Source organism: Coptis chinensis, chromosome 2, assembly GCF_015680905.1.
Source record: "Coptis chinensis isolate HL-2020 chromosome 2, ASM1568090v1, whole genome shotgun sequence".
NCBI classification, from domain to species: Eukaryota; Viridiplantae; Streptophyta; class Magnoliopsida; order Ranunculales; family Ranunculaceae; genus Coptis; species Coptis chinensis.
In genome coordinates this window covers 83,045,586-83,062,057 of record NC_141457.1, presented here as the reverse complement: position 1 = coordinate 83,062,057, position 16,472 = coordinate 83,045,586, and the positions used below count along the sequence as shown (strand labels likewise).

Here is a 16,472-nt window from a genome sequence, read left to right as displayed (position 1 = left end):
ATTGTGATGATGACGTCAACATTATACCACCACGTATTTTAAGAGTGGTCCAAAGCAAAATAATAGCAAGTTATGTTTAAGAATGATGCCCTATGAGTATATGAGGTCGTCTTTTCACAAATGTGTAAAATGAAAGGTAAAGAAGCAAGTGGAGGCGTGGAGTAGTGCAAACATCAACATTCAGAAAAATAAAAGGTGTGAAAAAAAACATATAAAACACTACTGGTCCAAATGAAAACTGAAATTACCTGAATAACTTCTGGTCCCATGGAAAGCTACTCTTCTCTGCTCCTTAGAAGGGGTGAGATACCTTAAACTTTTGTGCTGTGTCAGTTTTGGCTTCTTGCGTGGTCCTAGCGATTTCATATTTCTAGGAGAAACGCTAGAAATGATATGATTAGCCAAAAAAAATAGGAGAGAAACGGAGGAAAATTCCACTTTCTGGTTAGCATTTGGAATGCAGGTGACTATTTTCCCCCCTTATCACCGCCACCTCAGTAAGTATTCACTCTATTTTCACCAAATCGGTCAAAACCAAGGTGAAATTGTGCAATGCAAAAGTGAATAAAATATCTCGGACGGGATGTTAGATTCCGTCTGGAGGTTTTTGATTGAGACGGAATGTAACATCCCGTTTGGTATTTTATAACCAGACGGAATGTAACATCCCGTCTGGTTACTCAATATGAACAGACGCAAACAAACTCCATTTTCACTTTCTTCCCAGCCTCCATTGCGATTTTCTAACCTCCATTAACAATCGTTTATCACAAACTTCCATTCCTAATGACTTCTCCACCCCCCAATGCATCCCCACCAACCTCACCACACGAAGAGCGTATTAGATGGTTTGGAAGTTTTAAAATTTCCAAAAAAAATGGGCAAAGAGGTTCGTCATCGCGAACGCAAAATGTAGGTGAGGATGATGAAATTGAACCCAAGTTCAATTTTCCACTGCGTTGTGAAATCGAGGAATACCCACCATTAACGTCAACATCGGTCCGACACGTAGCCAATCGAGTGGCGGAGTCTCAAGTAAGTTTTAGATTTTTTTTTATGTTAATTATTATTATTTATGTTAGTTTATATCAAGTTTGTTGTTGTGTAATTAGTTTGAATTTGCCGCATTATTTTAAAAAAATATTAGTTGTAATTATATCGTATTGCGTGTTGGTTGAATGTAGGAAGTACACCTATGGAAAGTGCGTTGTGCACTTTCAAATATTATGTTGTGGTGGCATTGTATGAAGTAAAAAACGGATCCTAATTTTGTCACGGTTACCAACATTATAGCCGCCACACCATTTGGGAATTTTTTGAATTCTAATTTGGGACAAAATGATCAAGCGTTATTGTTTGGGATAGTTGAGCGGTGGTGGCAAACTACCCACACATTCCATTTCCCATGGGGTAAGCTTGGGATTACCCCTCTTGATTTCACAATGCTCACGGGTATCCCAATTGGTTATAGAGATGACGTTCCTTTTGATGAAAATTTAGAGGTTTTTACTACGGCGATGAGTTTTTTTGAAGGTTTTGATTTGGTTGAAGATGATGAGGAAGACGGGTTTTTGAGATTATCGGCTGAGCAGTTTAAGAGAGGAGCTATAAATATGAGTTGGTTTACTTCGAGATATTTGAATAGACTCAAGGAGAAGCCGAAAGACTATCATATTGGTGAGGAGTCGATCCACGAGTATATACGTGTCTTCCTCTTCTACTTTGTTGGTGTTGTATTATTTGGATATGCTGATAGTTATTTACGTATCAGGTGGATGGCCGTTGTCTCATACGTAGAGAGGATGTGGGATTATGACTGGAGTCAATCCATCTTGGCATACCTTTACCGCTGGCTAGACCTCACAGTTGAGACGAAAGCCGCTAAAGACAATTTGTCTTGGCTTTGTTTGGATTATACCGTAAAGTCTTATTTATTAAGTTATTGTTTCATTTCATTTATTTATCTAATTGTTAATGTTGACATGTTTATATATATATATATATATATATATATATATATATATATATATATATATATATATATGTATTTATTCTATTGATTTAGTATTGGTGGTACGAACATTTTCGTGTGATGCATCCTGTGTTGAAGAGGTTGGAAGAGGATGAGACTCATGACCTGATTCCACGTATTCAAGCATGGGGGCTTCATCGTAGGCAAAGGGGGTATAGGGATCTATCGCATAATATTCACAACACTCATCAGCAAATAGAGCTTTTAGGAGCTACCCGCATTGAGTGGCAACCCTGGGCCGAGTCCTTCATATTTCAGACCCACCCCTTATGCGGATATTCCAGATGTTCCAGAGAACACTGAGTACCGTAGACTATCCTATATGTGTCAGAGAGCAAGGTTTCTTTCTCAGCGAATGATAATTATAGGGGTCGATGCTTCGATGGTACCTTGGGGACGGATGTTGGCGGCAAGTATCCGGAGAGATTGTTATACCTTACCCACCACCCATAGATATGATGACCTCGATATTCTTCCCATCGTTTCTTTCACACTATAGAGCAAACCCAAATGATTGGCCAGACGCATCAACTTTCATTTTTACGGGAGACTATGACTTGTATTGGAAGAGGGTTGGTCGAGGTCTCTTGCTAGGTGCATTATACCGGGGCACCAATTTTGAAGGGGTTACTTCTGAAGCATTAAGGCCCGACATTCATTTCCCATAAGGAGTGGAGTTGCCACAATCACAGCCCAGGGTGTTTCATGATATTCACATGCCGCAAAGAACTCCACAGATATTTGATGAAGATGACCTTTGGCACTGGAGCATGATTACTTCTCAGGGGCAAGACATGAGCATACCTATTCCACCAATAGATGCTGCAGTGGTAGCAGATTTGTCAATACAGTTTGAGCAGTTAGCCGAAGTTAGTATGATTTGAATTTATTCATGATTTATTATTATTATTATTCATTATAATCCCTAACATGCATTTGTTTTGTTAAACAGGATGAAGTAAGGTCAGAGCTCCTTAACTACAACTCTCTCAGTTATGTCATGCGTGCGTCCTTCATGGAGTCCTCTCGTCGCAGTTTTGAGTGCTTACAAGAAGAGCGGAATCAAACTTTACAGTTTCAGAGACGTGTGCAAGAGTTGGAGAATGCTGCAAGTGCCACACCTCAAGCTCAACCTCAACCAGAGAGGCGACAACGACGTAGGGGGGAGAGCTCTTCGACCGAGCCTTCTCGCAGAGGGAGGAGGTCTCAGTAGATATTTTTTTGTAGTTTGTAATAATTGTGCGCCATTACTTGTCTTATGGCGTTTGGGATTGTTGTTTGTAACGACTTTTGATTTAGCAGGTTGTTGTTTTTATGAGTTTTGGATATGAATATGTCATTAAACAAAGGAGGTTATGTCCAAAAAAATTAAGAAATTATAAGTTAGTTTTTTTACCGAGTTTCTGTGTTAGACTTGGGTGTTGTTTATGATTATTGTTTGTCTTATTTATTATTTCCAAAGTATATTAACAGGTTTTGGATATGAATATGTCAATAAAACAAATGAGGTTATGGCAAAAAAAATTCAGAAAATTATAAGTTCGTATGTTTACAAAAATTTCACATTCGTTTAACTCATTTCACTCGTTTCAAAAGTTCGTAGGTTAGGCTAGACCTCGCATTTAACTCATTTCCTATGTCTTGGTTGAAACAGAAAATTTTGATGGAATATCACTCATTTTTGCAAGTGGTTTGGTCCAGACAGGTTTTGACAAGAATAGTGTATAGTGTAGACCGAGACAGAATGTAACATCCCGTCTAGTAGTTTTAGACCGAGACGGGATGTAACATCTCGTCTCGGTCATGGTTCCTTCCCACTGCGCCTTTTACTATTCCATACATTGGATTTGTGAATGGTGGGCCATAAATTGGAATTATTGAGGATACATTTGGATACAATGTGTTGTCACTTGGAGAGTGAAAAAAAATCTGATAAAATATGTTGTCAATTGGAGAGTGGACCAAAATCGAACTACCACATGTGACCTTACCTTTCATATTTCATTTTACTCTTCTTTCTTTTAGATCAAACAAACAAATAGCCATCTTCTTCCCCACAACCAAGCTAAAAATATAAAAAATGTCTAGAGAAAAAAGAATTGCATTTAACCAAAGGTTATGGAGAGGATCTAGTAGTAATAGTTAGCCTTACGGTTTTACCGGTCGATCTTACGTACTTCCGCCAAGATGACTACATGGAAAGAGTAAGAGATGAGCATAATGATATGATGAGGCGAAGGAAGAGGAGGAGGAGGAGGAGGTTGCAGTTATTATCCACTGCTGGGGCATTAATGACTCAAGCAGCCATTGAGCTTGAAGATGTGGATACAGACAAACGCGGTGGATCTGTGAAGGGCAGAGAGTACACGTTTAGAGATAGTGGTGATTTCAGTAAACAAAAGATAATGAGGGATTACTTCACAACACCGTGTAGGTGGCCTCCTCATAAGTTTAGACGAAGGTACAGGATGACAAGAGAGCTTTTTATGTATATGTTGAAAATTGTTGCATCATTCGACGATGACTTTAAAGACAAGGTGGATGGATTGGGTCGGCAATCAATTTCTGGGTTACAGAAGGGACTAGCTGTAGTTGCACAATTAGCAACTGGTTGTTCTTCTGATTCAACGGATTAGTATTTACAAATTGGAGATTCCACAGCAAATGTATCTATGAAGCGTTGGTGCAAGGCAATAATCACGGCGTTTGAGGAAAAGTACTTGAGACGACCAACTGAGGCAAACACTGCTAGGATATTAGCTGAAAATGCGACAAGGGGTTTTCCAGGAATGCTTGGATCAATCGACTGTATGCACTGGGTATGGAAGAATTGTCCAAGTGGATGGGCTGGAACACATGTAGGGTACAAGAAGGAACCAACTTTGGTACTTGAAGTTGTTGTAGACAAACACTGTTGGATCTGGCATTGCTTCTTCAGCTTACCAGGTTCGCATAATGACATTAACGTGCTTCATCGTTCTCATGTTTTTGAATCATTAGAGCAAGGTGAGGCTCCTGCTATTGCATTTAATGTGAATGGTCATGACTACGATATGGGATATTATCTTGCTGATGGTATTTACCCAAAATGGGGCACATTTGTCCAAGCCATTCATTATCCAAGAAATAAGCATGAAAAGATCTTTACTCAACGTCAAGAAGCTGCAAGAAAGGATGTTGAAAGGACGTTTGGAGTTTTGCAGGCACGATGGCATATTGTTAAGGCTTCTGCGCGTTGTCATAGTATTGTTGTTTTTGGAGACATAATGAAGGCATGCATTATAATGCATAATATGATTGTTGAGAATGAACGTGAAAGTGGAATTTGGACTTGGAAAGGTCAGAGGAAAGAAACAATACCTGGTCTCTTTCAGGAAGAGGATGGTTTTCATTTTGTCTATCAGATGATTGAAGCAAGAAATAAGATCAGAAATGAAGTTATACATACTAATCTTCAAAAGGACTTAGTTGAGCATGTTTTTAATTAAACTAGCATTGAAGAAATAGCAGATCTGGTACCAATTTATGATCCAAATTGGTCGGATCCAGAGGAGGCGAAAATTAAAATAGAAATGAAAGTGTATTTCCTATGTATTCCCTATGTATTTCCTAACGTGAACTATGAAGTTCCAAAGTATTTCCTAACGTGAACTATTAAGTTCCAACGTATTTCCTATGTAATTCCAATAAGTTCTTATGTGTTTAATGAGTTGTATTTTTATCTCACTGTTTTTAATTGTATTTCAATAAAAATAATTATATTGGAAAGAACATACATAGTGCATTAATTAAAAAAAAACAGTGAGATAAAAATACATAGTTCATTAATTAAAAATATAATGAAATTAAAATACATAGTGCATTAATTAAAATACATAGTGCATTAATTAAAAAGACAGTGAAATTAAAATACATAGTGCATTAATTAAAATACATAGTGCTTTAATTAAAATAAAATACTAGATATTACATACGCTTAGTTAGAGCTAGAACCACCTCTAGCCTTTGCGCATTCAGCACGTATTTCAGCTTGTTGTTGCTCGATTAAAAATGTGGTATCGGGATGGAGGACACTTGTATCGGTCGCTAAAATCTTAGCTTCATATTGCATCTTTAGAAGCCGATTTTTTTCCAATTGAATTTGATTTTTTTCCATTTGAATCCGATTTTTTTCTTCTCTTGCCATCACAGTTCTTTGACCATATGCAAGGTCTCTTTCCCTAAATTCTAAGTATTTTTGTGTTTCATTTGCATCCTGTGAAAATGTATCCTCTAAACGTGTAAATTAACCCTCCAACATACCAACTGATTTTTCTTGGTTCCTCTTGGACTTGGCTTTCTTCGATCCAAGAGGACGCTCCATTTCTTAAGGACGCTCTATTTCTTGAAAACCCTCCAATTCAACTCCATCAACATTTGGTGAATTAGAAGTTGAATCTTCACCATCATTTTTGCGACCTTTTCCCTTTGTGGGGCGACTTGACCTTGCCTCAAAAACGTTACTCCACTTTGAATGACGTACCAACTATAAGAAAAAACGCCTTTTTCACTTGATCATTGTTTCCTGTGAAAATGTATCCTCTAAACGTGTAAATTAACCCTCCAACATACCAACTGATTTTTCTTGGTTCCTCTTGGATTTGGCTTTCTTCGATCCAAAAGGACGCTCCATTTCTTAAGGACGCTCTATTTCTTGAGAACCCTCCAATTCAACTCCATCAATTTGGTGAATTAGAAGTTGAATCTTTACCATCATTTTTGCGACCTTTTCCCTTTGTGGGGCGGCTTGACCTTGCCTCAAAAACGTTACTCCACTTTGGATTATCCTTGAGTATAACGTAACAATGATCAAGTGAAAAAGTAGTTTTTTCTTATAGTTGGTACGTCATTCTTGCCTCGGACAACTAAAAAATAAAATAGAAATAATTAGACTAAAATAATCACTAAAATAAGACTAAGATAATTAAACTAAAATAATAATTAGACTAAGATAATAATTAGACTAAAACTAAAATGGAAATAATAAATACACTAAGATAATTAGACTAAGACTAAGATAATCAATAAATTCCAAATTGACAACGTTGTAATTACCCGGCTTTGTATTGTTGTACCACTTGCATGTCGAGCCTCCACCGTATTCACAATTGCCACGAATTTGTTCATCATTTTTGAAATATATTTCCATCTACCACTAATTGAATCGGAAGACCTATCCGACCCACGTGCTTGATTGAACTCGTTTGTTACACGATTCCAAAATCCTTTTGCATTTTGGAAAGCACCAACAATGGAGTCTTCACTAATTTTTATCCAAGCAAGACATAGAGTTTGATCTTCAGACATGCTAAAGTGAGTTTTTGCTTTTGCTTGAGTGCTACCACTTGCTTGAGATGCTTGAGTTGATATCATTTGATATTTTGTTTTTTTGAAGAACTGATTTTAAAAAAGAAGAAATATGATATATGATTGTTGGAAGTATGAGTTGAAATGAAACAAATGTTGTATATATACCAAAGTTTTTTAATTTGACCATTTTTTACCGTTCTGACTTTCTAACCGTTGGTTAACTAGCCGTTAGGGCTCCGGACAAGATATTTGATTCCGTCTGGAAAAAAAGAAATATAGCGAGACGGGATGTTGGATTCCGTCTGGTGAGTTTTGTAATCCAGACGGAATCCAACATCCCGTCCGAAGTTAACAAGTCAACCACTATCTCGCTAATGAGTTTCACCTTGAAATCAACTGGGCAAAATATTCACTAGATAATCACCTCTACATTGCAGAGCAGTTTTTGGCCAAAGCTGGTGACTATAGTCACAAACCCCTTGAACCCCCCTGCATTGCAAATGCTCTAATGGAATAGAGATGCCAACAAAGAATCATGAAATTGGGCCAAAGACCATTGTTCTCTTAATGCCTTCTGGGCAGTGTCTCTAATCCGATTAATTCAGATTAAGTGGTCTCAAAACAGATCAAATAAAAGCCTCTCCAATCACTGTAAATTTTTCAGTAGAATATATTTATCTTTTCTTGAAAAAGAAATTTTACAACTGCTCCTACTCCCCAAAAATTTAGTTTACAGGACGAGAACTTCTGTACTGAGCTACTAGCAATCAGCAGAACATAGTTTCTCGAAATATGGATGCTGCATACCGGTTCAGGGCCTTTCAGAATAACACATTCAACAATTACACTACTTTCTAGTTTCTAAGATAAGATAAATTCAAGTTGTAGAAAGTTTCAGGAAAAATCATCTTTTCCTCTTTTCATTTACTTGTATGAAACAAAAACAGATTACTATTCTCCATGCCAGAGTTAGAACTAATACATGAAGGGGTAGAGAAGAGGCAATAACGACCCTAAACCAATATCCTTTTTGCCGACTTGATCTTCCTACCTTACTAATAAATCTGATTCTCACTGGTGGGGACAGATGGATGTGAAATGTACTGAGGGGTCACACCTCATTGTCTTAGTCTTCCTGCCTTACTGTAACCTCTTTGAAGCTCTTAGTCAGCCAGATAGCAGTCTCCCTCGGAGAAACTTTCTCAGGCCCAAAGGGCTTCAGTAATACTCCAAGCTCATCAAACCTCTCTTGCTGAAGCAATGTTGCACTGAACTCCAGCAACCCTTCTAAGGCCTCAGCTCTTTGCTGATACGACGAGGTGTCGAACCGCCTTTGCCTTGATTCTGGTGAACCTCGAGTTAGTGGTCCAGCTGTACGAACACGGTCGGAACACTCGCTCCCATTCTCCCAGTCCATGAAAATTGCACTCCGCCGAATACCTTGCCATGCGTCAGAAAAGCTCGATCTGGGAATGTCTCTGTCATGAATCTGGATTGTACACTTGTCCTTTGTAATTAATAGGTCACCACAGTTTGGCGAGGCAGAGGAGCCTTGTGCAGATATTGAAGAAGTTCGACGAATGGGAAACAGGGGATCGTCGGAAGAGGCCAACGGGAATTCAGCTATTCTGTCGATTCGAGGAGCATTCACAGAGACATCTGGTGAGTGCATTCGGTGAAGGAGGCTGACATTAGGTCTGGAAGGGGTTTTCAGCGTAGCAGTTCTTGTTGGAGTGGGCAACAATGGTAGTGAGGCTCTGCGAGTTGGTTGGGTGTTTTTATTTGCGGGAGTGCGTGACCCTGGAAGCTGCATATGGAAAGAAAAACCATGTATTAAGACTTTGATATAAGAATTCACCATTACGGTTCAATGATTTTAAAATGTAACAGTGCTTAGCGGGTTCCTGTATGTGTGGTATAATATAATAGAGACTTTACCAACATGGAAATACCACTACCTGACCATAAGGTCAACTAACCTGTACAAAGAGATAAACCTATTTTGAGGAAGAAATAGCTTTAACATAGTATATTACAAGGAAAAGAAGCAGATTGCTGCCAACATGTAACTCAGGATAGAGTAGACGTACCGAATCACGTTTTGAACCAGTATATGTTGTTTTTGGTGGCTCTGTACGTCTTCTAGGTGTCGAAGAAGCTTTTGCAGGAGTCACTCTTGGTGTCTTAGGAGTATATGAAGTCCTTGCAGTTATGAGCTTATCAACACCAATTTCAGGTACTTCTTGGTTCACATAACTTGGGAGGTCCTGCATCCTTCGAGTGGAATAGCGAGAGTCTTGCTCAGCTCCAGATATACTTGGATTTAAGATTCTGTCATTGCTAAATGATCGCCTTCGTTCTTGGTCCGTGTAGAGGGGAATACGGTCTGACTCTGGCAATCTGGCTTTTCTTATGTAATTTGTTTCAGGCCAGTTCATCCTTATAGCACTGTGTTTAGGGCTATTAGCTTTTAAATGGACCTGGAGAACATAAGGCTGAAGGAGTGGGTGTCGGAGCAGATCTGCAGCCTGGAAAAACAGATGATACACTTGTAAAGTTGTAAGTTACGAATGAATAATTGATAGATACAACAAACATGAAAATAAAGTCTGAGCCATATCAAGTCTACGTCCAAGCTCCACATGGACAGAATCTTCGCATTTGACTGGAAGGTCTAAAGGAGTCAACCCCAGGATATCATTCAAAATTTCAGTGATATAATCATTTTGATAACATTCTCTTGGACAATTACGACAATATGAAAGTTTTAAGATCAAACTTCTAAGAAAAATCCAACCTCATGCATTCATGTTATCCTTGAGGATCTCTTTGATGCATCACGCCCATACTATCTCAAGAATGCTACTACATTTACCACTACCCTATTTCGAGATCATCTGACTTGCAAATGGTGCCAGTGAGTGAAAATAAAGAGAAAAGCACGTACACTGGGTCTAAGTTCTGGATTTTTCCGCAACATGCTCTTTATAAGCCCTCTCCTGAACACAGAATGCAACACTAATTAGAGATGAGAAAGACTATCAAATTAACTTATCAAAACCTTCATGATTCTACGCTCGTTCACATGCATTGTGAACTTGACCAACATGAGATACACCAAATTGCAATCCAGACAGCTCCTTAAGGGGCCGTTTGGCAACCATTTTAAGTATAATGAGTTTTGCTTTTAAAACAAATTCTTACTTAAATGATTTTGACATAAGCCATTATCAAATAAATGATATCAAACAACCAAACTCAAATGAGTTTTTGATTTACTTACTAAAACTAAAATGGAAAAAGAAAATTGCCAAAAAACAAAAGAGAATGAAATAAGACAAGAGAAAAGCTCCACAATTTTTGTTTCTCATTATGTAATCTAGTTTTTTTTGTTTATGTTTTAGTAGATTATCTCATTTTAAGAATGAGATAATGGTTTCTATATATTTTTACCAAACACATTTTTTTATATCCAAAATCAATTATGAGAATCATAATCAATTATTGGCCCTAAAATGGATTCTCATAATGGTTTCCAAACGGCCCCTAAATCACAGCAGGTATTATGTGATTGGTGAACACGCACTTGACATGCATTCTTTAAGAGTTAAGAAAATGGACTCACAATGCTCCAGAATATAATGTAGGAAGTGGCGCCACTATAGACTTGTTTATTTTGTTAATAAGCCCCTGCATGTCCTGTACAGAGAGGAAACTATAAGTGCAATTTCTTATATCACAGAAGTTGTATATTCCTAGTCAACGTGTTTTAAACACTAATAATCAGACCATTTATCATACTACTCAATGTAGATTGTTAAATAGTAGACCATACACAGTAAATGACAGAGGACACCATATGAAGTTCTACATAAATGATGCCAATAAAAAAATAAAACATTTTGCCTTTAAAAATGCTCAATTGAAATTATTTGAGCTCAAAGAAAACAGTTCATTGGGAGGTGCTAAGATTCAACATACAAATACAGGATCTAAGCACCTTTTAAGTGACATGAAAATACTAAAGAAGTGATAATAACAATAAACAACATTCGCAGCATTCAATAGATACCATAGTTCAAAATTTAGTTTTCTCATAATGTGGTGAGCTTATTAGCATTATATCAGGATGAGAAATATAGAACAAGTTTTCTAAAGGGGTGTTCTCAACTTACAAATGCCTTAAAAGCAGGCCTATAGGCAGCCATCTCATATATACAGCACCCTGGTATCGAACCAATTTGAGATATGTAAGTAGATAAATATATAAAACACTTACAAGAAAGAAGAAATGGATAAAACAGGGGTGCATGGTATATTAAATACCTAGAGACCAAATATCCGATTTCGAACCATATGGAATATCAGCAAGAAGCTCAGGGCACATATAGCTGGGAGTCCCAACAACCTGCACAATGAACCAATAACCTTTAAAAAAACCATGAAAAAATAAAACTGGCTTGATTCGTGAAGAGAAAACCATTTTTGAAACACCAATTACTCACGGAGGACGCCAGATCATCTGAAGTCAACATCTTAGCAAGTCCAAAATCACCTGCGCCAAAATCAAATATAGTACATTCCTCAGGAACGGAAGACACAGATCAGAGCCAACAAGGTGACTCAACAAAAAAGATTCAGTTGTTTAAGCACAACTGCGTAACACGGTATTCACTTACCCAAACGTATGTCTTGATCTTTTGTCAGGAAAATGTTTGAGCACTGAAGAAATTGTGGGAAGTAATCAGTATACAACGGCTTCAGATATTCCAGATAGATAATAGCTCCACTATTTGAACAGAATAATGTTACTAACCTTGACATCACGGTGAAGAATATGATTCAAGTGCAGGTAATCAAGTGCCATGAGGAGCTGAACAAGCCACTTACAAAGTTTCTGTACAAATTAAACATATTTGGATCAATCATAAAGGACACTGCATTTGATGAAAAGAGTTACGCAGGTTTAGTCCTTTCAAAAACTTAAGACAGGAAAAGTAGTTAAGCAGATTGTACAGAAACAATTACCTCTTCAGAAAAATGAATACCATGGGCACTTTTTATAGCATCAGACCTATGAAACCAAAGGATGTGGTGGAGAATTAGCTACAAACTTAGCTGAATGCTTAAGCAGATCAAAACAGCGCTTCTAAAATATCTTTTAATTTACGCAAGATAGGAAACTTACATGTCCCCACCCTCACAATACCCTATTATGATGCATACATAGCAACCCTGAGAATAGAGGCATCGATAGTGTCAAAGGAAGTGCTCGTCTGAGGATATACATAAAACAAGGAAACAACCAAGGGAAAGAAGAGTAATGTAATTTATGGCCTACCTTTAATGGTAAAAAAATTTTAAAAGAAAATCTAATACCTCAAGGGGGTCTACAAAAAACTAATAATAATAATAAGTCATGAATTAATCATATGTGAGTGTATGACCCAACCTGAATTATATATTTAAAACTCATTGACCAGGATTAAAATATTTTACAGGTCAAGTATGCAAATAGTATGCATAACTCAACAAATCAAATAGAAGGATTACTGTCAATCAGGCATAATCGTATACACAAGGCAAAGATGTATTAAGGCAAACAAGCAACACTGACCACAAGGAGTGGGAAAATAATTCTTACATGCATAACTACTATGTAAGCTAAAAATGTTAAAAAGTAAAACTAACACTATGGACCAAAAATTTCATGGAGCATTAAACAGAAGTCTAAGGAATAGAGTGTTTCTTCACTACAACTCCATGAAAAGATTTACTATCACAACACTATCGGCGAATGAAACCATAATGCTCAGTGAAGAAAAGTCTATAACATGGTTTTATGAACACTCACCTTCTCTACCCAGGAATCTTTGTACTCCACAATGAAAGGGTTTCGCACTTTGGAAATGAGCTCCATCTATTCAATAGGAAGCCAGTTAGCATTCTTTTCACTCTAACTTACTTAATCTACTAATGAAAAATGCCCAAGTGCTAGCCAAAAAATCAGCATCTCAAAGGCTAGCCAGCAACGAAACTTTAGAAAGAAAAAATCTACTTCAATGACAAATTATTTTCAAATTAAGTGTCTTGATTCTCAAGGAACCATTAACATAAAAGAATACCCAGTTCGTAATTTTATGTTTATCAACATCTCCAATTCTTCATCCACGTTTAATTTTCAAAAGACTATAATAAGTATAGGCGTATAGCCGTATAGGCATACGACGTCCAAGCTAACAGAATTATGACTCTGAAAATGTTTTCCAAGTAACAAGACTTGAACCATTTCAAGTTCACTTGTAACAGTTTTAGATTTTTTTTTTTTTTTTCAACTTACAGTTTCATTTATGTGGTACATTTTTTTTTAGTTAGTATGATTCAGTCTTCATCAATACAACTTTAAGCTTTCAAAACACCATGCGTAAGCCCCCTTCTTTTCAGTTACATGGACATTAAAGGTATATACTGCAGTGGAAACCAACCTCCTGGTGAGCAGAACGGCGAGACCTATCTGTTTGACGGGCAAGACGAATCTTCTTCAAGACATACCTTCGAAAAGAGAAACAAAGAAAAAAAGAAAATGTAAGAAGAAAAAAAATAACAAGAGAACTACTAATCACTGTATTTAATGTTTATCCTTACTTCTTCTTTTCATGTCTGTGCTTCACAAGAAGAGCGGAGCCAAAAGCGCCTTTCCCAATCTGCTCCAATACCTCATACTGCTCCATTTACCTCTCACTTTCTCCCTCTTCTAAATCTTCCAAAAGATAAAATTCAGCACATGAGCTTAAATTATAGTTTAAAACCAATGAGCAAAACAACTGAACAAAGTGGAAAATATCAGCCTAGAGTTGCTGCCAAGTTAAGGAGAAAAAACGAGGGGTGATATGCATCTTATTTCGATAACAAAATTCAAAAGTGAGAAACAAATGCTCTCTACATTGCAACATTTTTAAAAAAATATATGCATAATAGACTCAGAAAATGTAAGATGCAAAACAGATGGAACAAATCAGTCTAAATCACAAAATGAGATAACCTTAACTAAAATTTCCGCTTCTCTATTAAAAACAAAAGTAAACAACTCCTAGAAATGTAGTAATTTCAATAATGTGCAACACTTGAAAAGCTAACAGAAAAAGTGAGTAATCACCAACAAGATTCACGGATAACAAGACTTTAAAGCTTCATTTCTCAACTACACATCAGCATTACATAAATTATTCAAAAGTAAATCCAATTTGACAACTAGAACCACATAAATTACATCACTTCACGAGTTTCTCAGTTAAAATCACCAAAAACAGTCAATGCTTCACTTCAAAATCACCAAAATATAATAAAAAACTGAACTTGAAAGAAGTAGATACAAACACACTAACAATGCAGTTACTCAGTCAATTATCAACCATAGAAAGTAAAAAAAAAAAAAAAAATAGCAACATTATACCTTACAAATCAAGAAACTTCAAGATACAAGAGATCTCAGCTCAAATCTGAAACAAAAACTCATCATTCATTGAGTAAAAAGATGAAGAAGAGAGGTAGTAGCGTGATCTAAAAGGAGTTGGAAGTTCAAAACTTGAAACTCAAAAACAAGAGAAAGTGAGGTCAATACTCACAACTGAAAATGTGAATTGTTTATGCTTTTAAGAGATTCGTGGTAAAAAACACAAACACGCAAAAGAGTGAAGAGATGTTTTTTTGGCAGTTTACGGAGTGTGTCTACGGGAAGAGCGGCAAAAAGTGGGACCTACTTAAACAAAACTTTGCTTTCATAACTACTCTACAACTGCACAGTGAGTCAGTCTGCTAATTACTAGTACTATTTACTGACATCACGAGACCAATTTAATGCTCCTTTCTACTATTCTCTACCTGTCTCTCTTTGTCCGAATAATAATAAGTAAAAAACAGTGAAATTTATTTGATACAAAAGTGTCCTTTGTAATGTTAGGACAAGAGTGGTGAGCCAATAAGGACAATGGTTACGATAAGTAGGAAGTGCTCCGCACCTCGCTCTACAAGTCAAACTTGTGTGGGTGGTTTTTGATTAAGTATAGTTGATTATTCTTAGCTTTATATAAATTAAGATTTGAATATTAAAAAATGATATCCATTGTGAGCTTTAGGATGTTTCGCGCAGCGGTGATGAATTTTATAAGTCTATGAATCTTGATAAGTTTTATATAAATAGTTTAATTTTTTATCTTTTACCAAAAAAAAAAAACAGGGTTAAATTGAAACCATTTGGTAGGATGTTTGAATATAATTGCTCATTTGATTTAAATTTGTACGCTAGTTGTAGGGTTGGGACTTTGGTCGAATGCCACTGCTGCCAAATTTTAGAATACAGCATATTCTTACGCTCATTGTGGGGTTTAGACCTTTGAATTGGCATCAAACCCCAACCAATTTGATGACAAAGCAAAGCTTATTGCGCCAATTCAAACCAAAAGCTGACCGCCATCACCGACATAGCGAGAAATTTTTTTCATCAAGTTCTTTGTCATCGATTTTCTTTTCAAATAATTTCCGTTCCAGCTTTCCGAGAATTAAAGTGTGAGAACGATTGAGAGACGATATTATCTTTAAAATTGAGTGCAATAGATTTGGTTGCAACATATTTACGAAAATGTGAAGATATAACCCAAACTCCAGCCTATCCGGGTACATTGGGCCGGGTGGGCTTTTTCAGTAACTCAGAATTCGTTGATCCAATTCTGGCAAATTCGGTGTCTGATCTGTGAATTCAGTTTCCACAGAATTCTTAGTATCACTTCTCATAATGGTCTTCCATTTTATCTCTATCTCGAAGTCTGTTTTTGTCATGTTCCAGTATCAGGCTTATCAGCAAACAGGTGAAAGAAAGCACTTTTCCTGTTTGTGACTAGCCCTTGCAAAGCTAACACCATATTAGCGTTTCTGGATACCGTGGCTCTTAATTATTGGGCTGGGATTCGTTAGGTAGCTATATGCACAGCCAATGCAACCCAATAGTCTTGAACAATCCCAGCCCAGCTCATCCCAAGTCCAAATGGGACCTTTGTTATGTTTGTTACATAAAAATGTTGAGGTTTGTCAATAG

General features: G+C 36.9%; 2 protein-coding genes across 5 annotated transcripts; one reads left to right on the top strand and one right to left on the bottom strand.

The window, feature by feature from the left end:
- The first annotated feature begins 2,530 nt into the window (after window positions 1-2,530).
- On the top strand, window positions 2,531-3,426 carry LOC147518332 (uncharacterized). The gene is made up of 2 exons (XM_086594763.1): window positions 2,531-2,901; window positions 2,985-3,426. The coding sequence occupies exons 1-2, from the start codon at window positions 2,749-2,751 to the stop codon at window positions 3,243-3,245; spliced, it is 414 nt and encodes a 137-aa protein (XP_086450889.1). The 5' UTR covers window positions 2,531-2,748; the 3' UTR covers window positions 3,246-3,426.
- Window positions 3,427-8,263: 4,837 nt separating this feature from the next.
- NEK2 (NIMA-related kinase 2) lies at window positions 8,264-15,133 on the bottom strand. 4 transcript variants are annotated; one of them, XM_086590196.1, is made up of 16 exons: window positions 15,007-15,133; window positions 14,835-14,880; window positions 14,027-14,141; window positions 13,867-13,933; window positions 13,236-13,301; window positions 12,570-12,616; window positions 12,410-12,455; window positions 12,198-12,278; window positions 12,061-12,103; window positions 11,887-11,936; window positions 11,708-11,789; window positions 11,557-11,606; window positions 11,007-11,080; window positions 10,329-10,380; window positions 9,472-9,909; window positions 8,264-9,188 (listed from the first exon to the last, which is right to left on the bottom strand). In XM_086590196.1, exons 3-16 carry the CDS (start codon window positions 14,110-14,112, stop codon window positions 8,508-8,510), a joined length of 1,863 nt encoding a protein of 620 aa, XP_086446322.1. In that variant the 5' UTR covers window positions 14,113-14,141; window positions 14,835-14,880; window positions 15,007-15,133; the 3' UTR covers window positions 8,264-8,507. The 4 variants fall into 4 exon arrangements, with proteins under 4 accessions (XP_086446322.1, XP_086446324.1, XP_086446321.1 ...); XM_086590198.1 differs by having other exon boundaries at window positions 14,027-14,135; window positions 15,007-15,086; XM_086590195.1 differs by lacking the exon at window positions 15,007-15,133 and having other exon boundaries at window positions 14,835-14,973.
- Between the last annotated feature and the right edge of the window lie 1,339 nt (window positions 15,134-16,472).

Bases quoted from the DNA above. Each gene is read 5' to 3' on its own strand.
- LOC147518332 (XM_086594763.1), top strand. From the start codon at position 2,749: ATGCCGCAAAGAACTCCACAGATATTTGATGAAGATGACCTTTGGCAC. The intron at 2,902-2,984 runs GTTAGTATGATT...TTTGTTAAACAG, and splicing joins AGTTTGAGCAGTTAGCCGAA to GATGAAGTAAGGTCAGAGCT.
- NEK2 (XM_086590196.1), bottom strand. From the start codon at position 14,112: ATGGAGCAGTATGAGGTATTGGAGCAGATTGGGAAAGGCGCTTTTGGC. The intron at 12,104-12,197 runs GTTAGTAACATT...CAATTTCTTCAG, and splicing joins TTCTTCACCGTGATGTCAAG to TGCTCAAACATTTTCCTGAC. The intron at 11,081-11,556 runs GTAAGTTGAGAA...CTCTCTGTACAG, and splicing joins GGCCTGCTTTTAAGGCATTT to GACATGCAGGGGCTTATTAA.